Source organism: Bos grunniens, chromosome 11, assembly GCF_055505025.1.
Source record: "Bos grunniens cultivar Pamir isolate PY7600 chromosome 11, Bosgru_T2T1.0, whole genome shotgun sequence".
In the NCBI taxonomy this organism is placed as follows: Eukaryota; Metazoa; Chordata; class Mammalia; order Artiodactyla; family Bovidae; genus Bos; species Bos grunniens.
In genome coordinates, this window is record NC_141175.1 from 34573699 (window position 1) to 34586512 (window position 12814).

General features: G+C 52.4%; 1 protein-coding gene across 1 annotated transcript; it reads right to left on the reverse strand.

Moving 5' to 3' along the window:
* Nucleotides 1-66: 66 nt before the first annotated feature.
* On the reverse strand, nt 67-10774 carry ADGRF3 (adhesion G protein-coupled receptor F3). Its single transcript, XM_086325935.1, has 14 exons — nt 10695-10774; nt 10314-10472; nt 8588-8648; nt 8058-8216; nt 7432-7612; nt 6754-6998; nt 6004-6213; nt 5366-5509; nt 4993-5189; nt 4425-4604; nt 2179-3561; nt 1672-1713; nt 1536-1598; nt 67-898 (listed from the first exon to the last, which is right to left on the reverse strand). Exons 2-14 carry the CDS (start codon nt 10395-10397, stop codon nt 839-841), a joined length of 3009 nt encoding a protein of 1002 aa, XP_086182061.1. The 5' UTR covers nt 10398-10472; nt 10695-10774; the 3' UTR covers nt 67-838.
* Between the last annotated feature and the right edge of the window lie 2040 nt (nt 10775-12814).

Here is a 12814-nt window from a genome sequence, read left to right on the forward strand (position 1 = left end):
TTTTTTTTAAAGTCATCCTTTCTTTGTAACTATAGGGAAGAAATCATTAGACAAGAAATCACTGAATAGTTCAAATAAAACCATTTTTATCAAATATCTCTGTAACATAAACTGTTGATTAGTTAAAAACCTGGTTGAGATAGTTTTGCTTGTAATTACTTTGAACTTTGGTGATTATTTTTACAGCAAGGGCAGGCTTATTCATTAGGTAGCTTCAGCTAGTTTTTCATGCTTTTCTTGCTTGGATAGTTTAGAGGTGGAGACAGATGACTACAAGAGAAATGAGTGTGACTAATGGGAGGGCTACCTTTCCCATTGGCTGAGCTCTGGGAGGGTGAAAGTGTTCAGATCGTTGGCCAGGACCCATCCCTGGCTTCAAGGACATACCCTCAGCCTCCTTGAAGGAACACCAGCTCTGCCTGTGGGTCACTCAGAGTTTCTGTCTTCCCCACCAAGGAGCTCTCCCTGAAGCCTCTGCAGGCCCCTCTCCCCTCTGCACTCCAGGCCCACCAACAGCAGTTCCTTCAAAACAATGGTTTTTCAGGATGATTAAAATTTTGATAGTGTGAAAAGGAATTTTCAGAGTGAACTGAGTCAAGGGTTGGTGGTGGTGACACCTCCTCCACCTTTCTGGGAAAGCAATAGGAGATGCTATCCACATCTGAGGCCTCCACCTTCTTCAGCCCATCTAGAAATGTCCACTTGAAGAAATCTGTTTTCCGCCATTGGGTTGGGACAGGTATACGAAGAGTTTTCCTTTTAGAGCTTTGCTGGAAAGCCCTTTGTGCACTCAGCCTCACCACATGCTATGCATGCTGCCCCTAAGAACACTTCATTTTCACCTGGCATCTTTACTTCTTCCTTTGCTGTGTTCTGAGATGTAGGTTTCATTTGTGGCCTAGGAAGGGGTGAAGTGAAGTCACTCAGTCATGTCCAACTCTTTGCAGCCCCATGGACTATAGCCTACTAGCCTCCTCTGTCCATGGGATTTTCCAGGCAAAGGTACTGGAGTGGGTTGCCATTTCCTTCTCCAGGGGATCTTCCCAACCCAGGGGTCAAACCCAGGTCTCCCACATTGCAGGCAGATGTTTTACCATCTGACCCACCAGGGAAGCCTGAAGGGGGTGGAAAGGCCCAATTGCAGAGCGATTATTATTGCCATCTCTCCTTTGATGGATTGTATCCATTTCTATATTTTCACTTGCCTTCATGCCTGGGCAGCAGAAACTTTGCTCCCAGCTGCAGTGACTCCCATGCATACCTATCCTACTTTTCAAATGCCAACTGGAGGCAGATTTTCAGAGAGGGGGAACAAGGGACAATCCAGAGTTACCAAGAGTCCAGGATACAATCAGGAGCCCGGGAACCTGAATCTGTCCTCTGCCTGGGCTGCTTTCTCTGCTGTTGGAGAGCTGGCCCTAAATCCCCAGTATTCTCTTGGATTCTAGCTGTGCCTGTCTCCTTCAAAGGCTGTGGAACATCTACTTCTGACCTGCTCTCAGGGGTCAAAGTAAAACTTGAAGCCAGCAACTCACCAAGGAGATGGTGGATCTGGGGGGTTGGCTGCAGCAGAAGCGTTTGCGTAAAGCCTCTTGGACCTGCAAGAGAGGTGAATGCTGTTATGCCCGGCCTTCCAGTGCAAGTCAGGCATGGGGAGACGAGCAGACTCACCTTCTTGTCCATGAGGCAACCAAACAGTAAGATGAAGACACCCTGAAAAGAGGGATATGGGGATCCGTTAGTCAAGGAGGAAGGAATCAACTGAAATCAACTCATTGCCTTTCTTCTTCCTTCAACCTCTGTCCTTTCGCCTAATTCCCATCCTGAGGCTTCCCATCTCAGTTCTGAGCATTAACATCACTTGATGCATAGGATCCATTTCAGATGCTTTTCTTACTGTTACGAGGAAGATGAATATCAAAAGATTGGGTACTGGCAATTCCCTGACTTCAATAGCAATTTCAGATATTTTACAGATAAGAGAACCAAAGCTCAAAGAAGTCTGTCCAAAGTTACCTAGCAGTCCATGGAGGAACTGGGATACAGACTTAATTAAGCCTTTTAAAATTCCTGTGCCTGTGTTTTTCTGCTCCACCGTGATACCTCCTTGAGAAGGGACTGGCAGTGACCTAGGCTGTCTAACAGGGCAAAGAGCATGCCTGCCACCGTGTCACCCACCTGGGAGGCGTTGAGAACTGTGAAGAGGTAGTGAGGGACTATGGAGACTTCCTCTAGCAGAGTGGCCAGCCCCAGCCCCCAGGTGAGGCCGAAGATAGGTGTAAGAATGAGCAGAGCTTTGATCACCCCCAGGAGGGCTTGGCGCTTCTCCACCTGGGGTCCCTCTGACAGCGAGGGTCTCAGCAGCTTCAGCACAGCCATGGTGAGTACCAGCCCATTCACGCCCACGATGGCCAGCACTGGACCCACGAAGGTGTAGAGCGCTCCTCCCTTCTTGTCCAGCCAGCATGCCCCCTCGCTCAGGTATTGCCCTCGGGGTAAGTAGAGGCCTAGGGTGATACCTGCTAAACCCATCGGGCACAGGTAGCCAAGGAGCACCATCAGGGAGAGTACTCGGAGCTTGGACAGCTGATGGAAGACAAAGAGAAGCTGGTGGGCCAACATCAGGGCCTGAGCCAGCATCCAGAAGAAGGTGGCCAGGTAGAGGAAGTGACAGAGGAAGGCAGCAGCCAGGCAGACTGGGCTGCGGGGCCCCTCAGGGAGGAGCGGAGCTCCTAGGAAGCAGGCGTTTGCGGCCAGCAGGCAGAGGACCATGTTGAGCAGGGCCGAGTGGCGTAGGTAGGCGACCTTGTTCTGTACCACAAACCTCCACACCAGCCTGTACACGCCCAGGCACAGGAGCAGTGCTAGAATGGAGGCTCCCAAGCCCACCTGACTCAGCAGCTCCAGGGTGGGGTTGTTTGGAACCGTGTGTCCAGACATGAGGATGGAGAAGGCAGTGAGGTGCCAGCAGATACACTGAGTGGTGGGGCTGGCACTGGCTGCCTGCACCTGGCACCCTGCATCAGACCAGCCTCCCTTGCCCTGGAAGAGATCGTGGTCCCAGAAGACACAGTGGGGACTGCCATCTGTGTCCCCAAAGTCCATGATGACCTCTCCCTGCTTGAAGACCTGGCCACCTGCCATGATGGAGATGGCGAGGACCAGACCAGGAGTGGCATAGAGGGAGTCCCCCAGCCCTTGCCCATAGTTTGAGGGCAGAAGGTGGTCCAGTTCCTGCAGCACCAGGCTAGTAATACTGACGTTGGTTCCGTTATGGCGCAGGGGCGCCAATGAGTGCCTGGGAATCCATGCCTTCAGTGGGGGCTGAGTAGGGAAGGAGACTCTGTAGTTAGCTGGAAATGTGGGCTCGAGGAGCTGGCTCTGCAGCTGCACGTTGGGCAAGACGAAGGAGAAAGGCTGGTCCTGTGGGCACAGGCTGTGTGCCAGGGTCTCCACCGCCAGCAGGAGACTGGAGCCCACCGAGGGCGTCTGCCTCTGGGCTAGGGTCCACAGAGAGCTGGAGTTCATGCCAAGGACCTTGTCTGTGGTTTTCAGGACAGCCTGCAACACCCAATAGAGAGATGAGGCCTGGCTGCCAGAGCCCACAGCATTGAGCTGGGGCGCTGGGAACCACAGACCCCAAACCCATCCTTCCAAGTCTAGCTCAGGACCCAAGGATGGGAAGAAAGAGGGAGAGGAAGACAGGCCTGTGAAGAGAGCCTTTCTAAATGGGAAGGGTGGGGGGTTGTTCAGCCAACTGCTGGGGTGCCTTCAATATGTGGCTCCTGAGGAACACCCCACCCCTCTGTATGACAACCCTCCTCCCCCTTCCATCCCTTGGGGCCTCTAATGTCCTAAGGGGGCCCCTCCAGATCTGTAAAGCTAGGAGTGGTGCCCAGTGGTAGAGGGCACACTCTCTGAAGTAGAGGACCACCTGCATGTCTGTAGCCACAAGTGATGCATGTTCCAGACATGAAGGATGTGCCGGGCCATTGTCCCTGATTATTCCTTTGGCTGCAGCTTAGGGTTCACCACCTGGTGCCTATACTGAGAGCTGGTTTAGGTGAGTCCCGCAAAGCCAAGTGCGTTTGAGTATCCTCATGCAGGTACCTTGTGTGTGGGCCTGGGGGGATTCAGATCAAGTCCACATACATGCCTGCACACATATGAACGCCTCTGAACTCCTGTCTCCACACCCCTTCCTGTTTTCCCCAGCCTCCCATGTGTTCCCAGCATCAGGCCTTCACGCTCCATGGCCTTGGTGTAGGCAGGAGGAGAGAGGGACCAGGAGAGCAGACACTTGGACTCTAGAAAGGTCTGCCATCTGACAGCCCATGGCGATGTCAGAGGGACAGAAATGCCTGGGGGAAGAGCTTCCTGCCCATACTACCCAGCTGGCCCCTGCTGTGATTCAGAGATCTCACCTCCAGGGCGCTGCAGTTGAGCTGTGTTCCGGTGTCTGCCACCACCTTGGCCAGGACTGTCATGGTGGCCACCAGGGCCAGTAAGTCAGAGGGGGAGATCACTGCCTCTACCTGCTCCTGCAGCTGAGCGAGGATCTGTGACACCTCTTCCTCAGGCCAGCCCTGGCCTGCCTGTAGCAGCTTGAGACAGATAAGACAGCAGGAGGGGAGTTGGTGAGCCGTCAAGAAGGAAGGGCCACCTCCTTCCCGGCCCAGCACCTCCTTTCTTTCTCCCCACATCCCATCCCAGGGGAGCAGGAAGCAGAGAGGGGAACAAGCCACGTGGGAGGAATTCACACCAAGGTTTGTGGAGCAGATACCTGAGGGCATGAAGGTTTGGGACTACACCAACACTGGGTAGTAGGGTCTCAACACCTACTTCCTGGCTCTGCTAGGGCTCCAGTTCAGAGAAGCTGAATAACCTTCCTGCTGGGCCTCGGGGGGAAAGGACTCTAAAGCTGGGTCCTGATTGAGGAAGGGATAGATCATGGAGGATGGGGCATGTGGGCAGCAGGGTCAGAAGCTTTACCTGGGCTCTGAGGAGCAGAGCCAGGAGCTCCGCGTCTGTGCAGTTGCTGTGGATGGGTCCCCAGACCCCATCAGGCACACAGGGCCTCTTTACCATGCCCGTCCTGTCCCCAGGACACAGGGCCTGTGCCACATGGCCAGCCTTGGTGACGTTCCAGGCAACAATTGAAGAGTCCTCAGGGCAGGTGGTGTCTCCATCTAAAAATGACATCAGGGAGGGCTTAGCAGCTCATTCAAGCCCAAGCCTTTCCTTGAGCAGAAACCCCTGCAGGCTTTTGAGTCTGGTTGTGTTGCCCAGCTCAGGGAGACACCCAGGGGGAGCTCCCAGGGTGGGCAGTGAGAAGATGGCTGGCCGGATCCCAGGCCCCACATACCCTGAATGATGGTGACAGAGACGGTGACCCTGAGAGGACTCAGACCCGGGCTCTGCAGCTCACAAATGTATGTGGTGTTGGCTGTAGGGCAGTGCTGAACAGCCAGCATGAAGCACTGGGAGTCCGGCTTGTTGAATACGGAGGCTGAGGGGGACACGAGAAGGGAATGGTCTCCGGACCAGGGACACGCCTAGACCCCTCGGGGTCTTTCTAGCAATTTCAGAAGCAGATGAAACAGTGGAGAAAAGCTGAGTGGTATGTGGGCAGCAGACTACTGCAGGCTGAGCTGAGATTTGGGGCCGGGAGACCCTGGTGGTGTGTCGGGGGTGTCCTACAAGCTCCAGGCCCTGAAGCCGCAGTGGACTTATTTGTAAAATGGGACCATCATTAGAGGAAGCTTGCACAGCAGCATTGGGTGGGTTCCAGGAGATCGTGTGGATGACAGCATGATGTGAAAGTTGTCTACACACATGTGGTTATTGTTGAATAGAACTGGGGTCAAAAAAGTATTGGACTTGGACCTGGAACTCCCAGCTTGAACTGCAGCCTGTTTCCTGGGGGCTGGAGCCCCAGCTGCCTGGAGGCGACTAGCTGCCCTTTCTCCCTGGACCCCCAAGACAGTCAGCCCCTTTCCATACCTTGGCCGCCCTCTCTGGGGCTCCAGGAAGCCGTGTAGCCTAGATGTGTGCTGGGGATGCAGCAGCTCAGCTGGAAGCCGGGGGAGGTGGCACAGGAGACGGAGAGCTGGTCTGGGAGCCCAGTCACATCTGTTGCCTGCAGGGGCACCCTCACCACCTGGTGCAGCTCCCACCTGAATCCCTGGGCCTCGAAGCGGCATATGTACTCACCTGCAGACACACGCCTGCTGCACCTCCCAGCTGCTCAGCCCCGACATGTACTGCAGGGTCCCTCCTGCCTCCCCAGCCACTCCCTAGGTCTGCCCTCCCCATCCAGCCTGAGCTAAACCCCAGCAGAAAAGATCCCCGTGCCCTCAAGGACTGCTAGGAGGAAAAGGAGATCCTGACGCTTTGTCACGAGCCTGTTGCCGTGCATCCTAAGATGAACCTCCCTGTCTCCAGGAGATGCTCTTCCCGCACCACCCACTGCCATCTTGGCATCATGAAGAAAAGCCCACATCTGTCCTCAGTTGAAATTGAGACCATGCTTTTCGCGTTTTCTCATCAAAATTCTTCACATCCATGGGCCTCTTAGCCTTCATTTCCCCAGAATGAATAAATGGACAGAAGGAAAATGAAGAGGAGGAAAGACAAGAAGGAAGAAGAGAGGGAGGAGGAGGAGGAGATGGAGGGGAGCAGAGGAAGAGGAGGGAAGAAAGAAGGGGAGGAGCGAGAAGGCAGGAGAGGAGGAGGGAGCGACAGGCGGGCTACCTGCCCATCTATGGGAGATGTTGACGATGCTGAGGACAGTCTGGCCCCGGCTGGAGGTCAAGGACACACAGGTCCCTGCCTGCAGGAGGACGGGGCTGGGGCTTCCTGTGGGCCACAGGAACCAGTTCAGGTCAGTGGTCTCCTGGTTCATGAGGAGGGTCAGGTTCAGCGTGTTGCCAGGCATTTGCAGCCAGGAGTCAAGGTTCAGGGTTGCGGGGACTGCAGGAGGCAGGAGACAGGACCCCCAGAACAGAAACTTGTGGCCCTGGAGCCTCGCCCTCCTCCCCCATTTTCCGAAGCCCATCTCTCCTCACTCCTTCCCCACCCAACACTAATTGTCCTGTTTTGTCCCTGGAGGAGTGTGGCTGCTGCAGTCCAGCCTGGAAGACCCTATATGTCAGTAGGAACCACACAGGGAAGCTTTCTGACCTAAGACTTCCCCCTCCACCAGAAAGGAAACTTTCCTTGTCCACCTGTCTCCAGAGCCCTGTTGTTGGTTAGTCTCACTATTCCTGTCCCAAGCGCGGGGCCTGTGATCTGCTGTGATACCTGGCATTTTCTCTCACCCAGAGGAGCCGCTGGGCTTGGACCAGCTGGCAGAGATACAGCCCTCAGAGAGGAAAAAACACAGAGAGGGTTTTGTTCACTCGGGGCTATTGGTTTCCAAGTTCCCAGCCCTCCTCACCAGGTGGCAGCAGCTCGCAGTACCCGGCTTCAGTAGGGCTCAGAACAAGACAGCCACACGGCCGGTGCTTGATGGTGGTTTGACAGGGCTGGCGATGGCTGCAGATGCTGGCGTTCCACTGGTACCCAGAGAGGCAAGCACAGTAGCTGTGCCCGTCGTGGGTGACATTGCACTCTGTGACAGAAGGAAGGGAAATGAGAAGTGAGCAGGGTGTCCAGGAAAGGCTAATGCCTGCTGTCTGCGAGGCCCTAGGGCTAGCTTTCTGGAACAATCCCAAAGTCACTGCCTTCCCAGCCAGGGTTCAAAGCAGCAGAGCATGCTGGGCAAAGGCATCCGAGGTGGGAGTGGAGAAGCCCCGGCTCAGCATCATCTGCCCCTTGGGCCTCTGCCAAAGTTTAGAAGATGGGGACATGGAGCAGGAAGGGAAGATCTGTCCGATGAGGGGTGGGGAAGAAGCTGGGCACGCAGACCCTCCAAGAAATAGGGAGGAGCTCCCCACAGTATCTCAGATCAGGACACTGTGGGAGGGCTGGGCAGCTCTCGCACCCTGAGCTCCCCCTCCCACCTGAGCAGTTAAAAGCCATTGAAAGGCCGGGGGTCAGGAGAGGTTCTTCCCCACCTGTTGTGAAGTTGAGGCCAGTGAGAGTCACTGGGGCCGAGGAAGCCGAGGCAGCCGGGACAGTCAGGGGCTGGGAGAGTGCCACCGGCCAGGGCTCATCAGAGAAGTCCAGCTGTATGTAGACGGAGACCAGGACCAGTTCTGCAGGAGAGGGGAGAGCTGGAGGGAAAGGAGCGGCTGCTGTGGACCGGACACTAGCTGTCCCCTCCAGGAACCTGAAGACGTCCCACCTTCCTCCTCCCACAGCCCATGCAGACAAGTCCACACAGACAGGACCCAGGAAGGTGGTCTCTGCTCACCCATCACACCTGCCACTTCATGTTGCCCTTCCAACAACCCCCCTTGCACAGGTGAGACTCTCCAGGAGCAAAAGGTTTTGTCAAGACCTCACAGCTAGAGAGCTGCCTTCACACCTGTGACTGGTGCCAGACCCGGTCTCTCTGACCTGCACTGCCCTCCCCCTCGGCGGTGCCTCTCCCAGACCTTTCTGCCTCGTTCCCTGCTCCCCACCCTCCCATTCGTCCACTCACCACCTGCTCCACTTTCGGGGTCCAGCCGTGGCCCTGATCCCCCTCGAGCCTGATTCTGTCCCTGGAACAGAGCACAGGGAGACTCTGGGGAGAGCTGAACCCTGCCTTTGTCCAGGGACACCTTCTTCTCTAAGCTGCTGCGGGGGCAGCCTGGGTAATCTGCTGTGACTTGGTCTCTCGGAAGCTCCTCTTGTTGACTGGAATCAAGCGGGCAGAACAGGAGGGGAAAGCCAGCTTCTGGTAGAAGGTGCCTGACTGCAGCCCCAGGGATCCCTCCCAGGCTGGCAAGGCCCACCCGAACCCAGGAACCAGACACACCCTTGAGAGTCAACAAGCTTTGCTTAATTGCTTCCTGAATGCACCCATCCCTGGGTCTGTGAGTGTGAGTGTGTGTGTGCTAAGTCCCTCCACGACTTTTTGCAACCACATGGACTGTAGCCCTCCAGGCCCCTCTGTCCATGGGGATTCTCCAGGCAAGAATACTGGAGTGGGTTGCTGTGCCCTCCTCCAGAGGATCTTCCCAACTCAGGGATCGAACCCATGTCTCTTATGTCTCCTGCTTTGGCAAGAGAGTTCTTTACCACTAGTGCCACCTGGGAAGCCCATCCCTGGGCCTCTAGGCTGATTGAAATGACTGGGTCTGGAGCTCCAGTGAGGAGGGCTGGGTGGAGCTGCCTGGCACCCAGAAAGAAAGTGAAAGTCGCTCAGTCGTGTCTGACTTTGCAGCCCCAAGGACTATACAGTCCAAGGAATTCTTCAGGCCAGAAAGTGGGTAGCCTTTCCCTTCTCCAGGGGATCTTCCCAATCCAGGGATTGAACCCAGGTCTCCCGCATTGCGGGTGGATTCTTTATCAGCTGAGCCACCAGGGAAGCCCAAGAATATTGGAGTGGAGTGGGTAGCCTACTCCTTCTCCAGAGGATCTTCCATACCCAGGAATCGAACCGGGGTCTCCTGCATTGCAGGCTGATTCTTTATCAACTGACCTATCAGGGAAGCTTGGGGATTATTCCCTCCATAGCAATTGCCATGAGGGTGAGCAGAAGCAATACCTAGGTCTCTGGTGTGTGTAAATATTTCCTCACCCACACCTCCCTCTCTCAAAATTGCATGTGTGTGAGGAGGTCAGTCTAAAAACAGATATGCACTAGATGAGTATGTGGCTATAGATAGATACCCACCTGGGAGAACACACAAATCATAAAGTGCCAGACTAGACACTGCTGACTTGCCTCAGATTCTCTCCTCCTCTATGCCAATGGTTCCCAAATTTGGCAAGTTTTAATTTTCATTTTTAAGTGGCAAGCTTGACTAGAAGAGCCTTTACCTAAAGTGCAGCAGGCATCACTGGTGTTCACAGGAATTCAAATAAAGAAACAAAAGCTATCCTCACACTCTGAAAAATTAGGCTGAACTCTCATAAAAAACCATCCTCTTTAAAAAAAATATGTTATAGGGGCTTCCCTGGTGGTCCAGTAGTTAAGACTGTGCTCCCAGTTCTGGGAACCTGGGTTCAATCCTTGGTCGGGGAACTGGATCCCACATGCTGCAACTAAGACCCGGCTCAGGCAAATAAATATTAAAAAAAAAAAAAGCATGACTTTCTCACCCTGCAGCCCTCTCCCATCCACCCATCCATTCATCCTACACCGTGCTGCCTGTCACACCCAGAGGCCCCTACTGTCATCTCTGTAGACCTTCTCGTGGTCCTCACCCAGGCTTACTCACAGGCTGGAATGCTTGGACAGCTGGTGGCTCCACCAGAGGGAGAGTCATGGCCAGGAGCAGCACAGGGGCAGCTGAGCAGACCATGGCTCACTGAAGCTGTCCTCAAGAGCCCACCTGCTGCCGCATGATGCAAATGTCCTCCGAGGAGAGCTGGCAGGGCTGTGCACAGATGGAATGTGAGAGAAGAGAGGAAGGGAGCCAGGCTGAGTTTACAGAGGAAGTGTTACAGCCCATGCTACAGTCAAATGGGCAGCCAGGTCACTGTGGGGCCCCCTGGAGCTCATAGGCTCCAGTGAGAGTGGTCTGCCCAGGTTCCCTGCTGGAGTCTGGGCCCAGGACTCAGTGAGCAGGAGAGGAGCTGGGGGCTCTAGGTCACAATACCAGCCATGTGTCCATCAGCCAGGTTCCATCACATCTCCAAGGGTCTGGAAAATCTGGATTTTTCTGAAGCTCCCATGAAGCTGGGTCATTGATCAAAAAGGCAAGATTAGAAAAGACAAACATCAGAGCTGATGGCTATGCTGAAATAATTTCTAGATAGACTGGACTCTTAAATGTAACAAAGAATCTGGGAAAATACCTGGAGAAATTATCAAGGAGTTTCATAAAATAATTTCATGGCGAGGAAGGCTTTTCTAAGTATGACACAAAACCCAGAAGCCAGAGAGGAAATAATAAATTAGAAAGTATACAAAGTTTTAAATTTGGGGTGAAAAGACTGTTGGGATAAAAAGGCAAAAGACAACATATTTGTAAGGCTATGATTGTAAGGCTAATCTTTTTAAAATGTTATCTATTTACTTATTTATTTTCGGCTGTACTAGGTCTTCACTGCTGCGAGCAGGCTTTCGAGTAGCTGCAGCAATAGGGACTACTCTTCATTGCGTGCACTGGCTTAGTTGCCCCCTCCCCCACGGCACGCGGAATCTTTTCAGACCAGGGATCAAACCCATGTCCCCTGTGTTGGCAGGAGGATTCTTAACCACTGGACCACTAGCGAAGATTAAGAGCTAATCTTAACACAAAAATTTTTTATCTTACACATCAGTAAGAAAATGGGCAAAAAAAATCAAAGAAATATCAATAGTTTGATGAACATATAAAAACACCCAACTTAAGATATAAGACATGCAAATTGAAATAGAATATTCTTTTTCACCCACTAATTATCAAAAGGTGAGATACTGGTTATCTTAAGTGTTAAGAAAAGTGTACTTGTACAAAAATATGTGTATAAGGATGGAGATCAAACTAGACAACCCTAAAGGAAATTAATCCTGAATATTCATTGGAAGGACTGATGCTGAAGCTGAAGCTCCAATATTTTGGACACCTGATACAAAGAGCTGACTCATTAGAAAAGACCCTGATGGTGGGAAAGATTGAGGGCAGGAGGAGAAGGGGACGACAGAGGATGAGATGGTTGGATGGCATCACCGACTCAATGGACATGAGTTTGAGCAAGCTCCAGGAGTTGATGATGGACAGGGAGGCCTGGCGTGCTGCAGTCCATGGGGTCGGAAAGAGTCGGACACGACTTAGCAGCTGAACAACAACAAGGATGTTCAAGGCAGAGCTTGTGATAGCAAATGAGTTAAACAACCCAAATGCCCCAAAAGGATAGGTTAGGTAAGTTATGGCATTTCCAAATAGAACATTGTTATGGGGAAAAAAGTAAAGTAGCTATTTGGAGTGAACCATGATATATATGGTGAAATTTAAACTGTATGTTATGCTTTCCTTTAGGTAAAAAAAGGAATCCATATTAGATACTTGTGCATTTTATACTTGGAATATTTCTGGAAGAATACATTAGAAAGTTAGCAATAATTGTTGCCTCTTGAAAATGAGATTAGGAGTCTGAATTGTTCTCTGTGCTGTTTGATATACATATTTTCTAACTTTAGGCATGTTCTTTTTTAATTACAGAGAAAGAAAGAGCTGAGACTTCCCAGTGGTTAAGACTCTATGCTTCCAATGCTGGGGGTGCAGGTTTGATATCTGGTGGGGGAACTAAGTGGCCAAAAAAAGTATGGCCAAAAAAAGAAAAGAAAGAACTGACTTACACACACACACACACACACACACACACACAGCACCTAGCCTCGATACATTTAGCCTCGATACATTTCTACTTTCTCCACCACCCCATGTTAGAATCATTGCTGAAAAAATAGCAAACACATAGAGCAAAATACATTCATGAGAGCAAAGACTTCGTAAATAGTTGATTTCAGAAAACATGATAATGAAGAAGAATCAGATTTGAGAACCAGAGAGACAAGACACAGGTACTTGCAGTGGGACACTGTTAGCATGTTGGCAAGTGTCTACTGTAGCTGCAGGTGGTCTTAGATGGACACCAACACCATCAACTATTGCTGGCAAGGGGGGTCAGTCAGAGAACTAAGTGGACCTGGACAGTGCTCACCAGGGGCTCTGGAGGACAGGAATGACAGGAGAGAGAGGTGGACTTGAGACACGCGGAGGTGAGCTGCTTC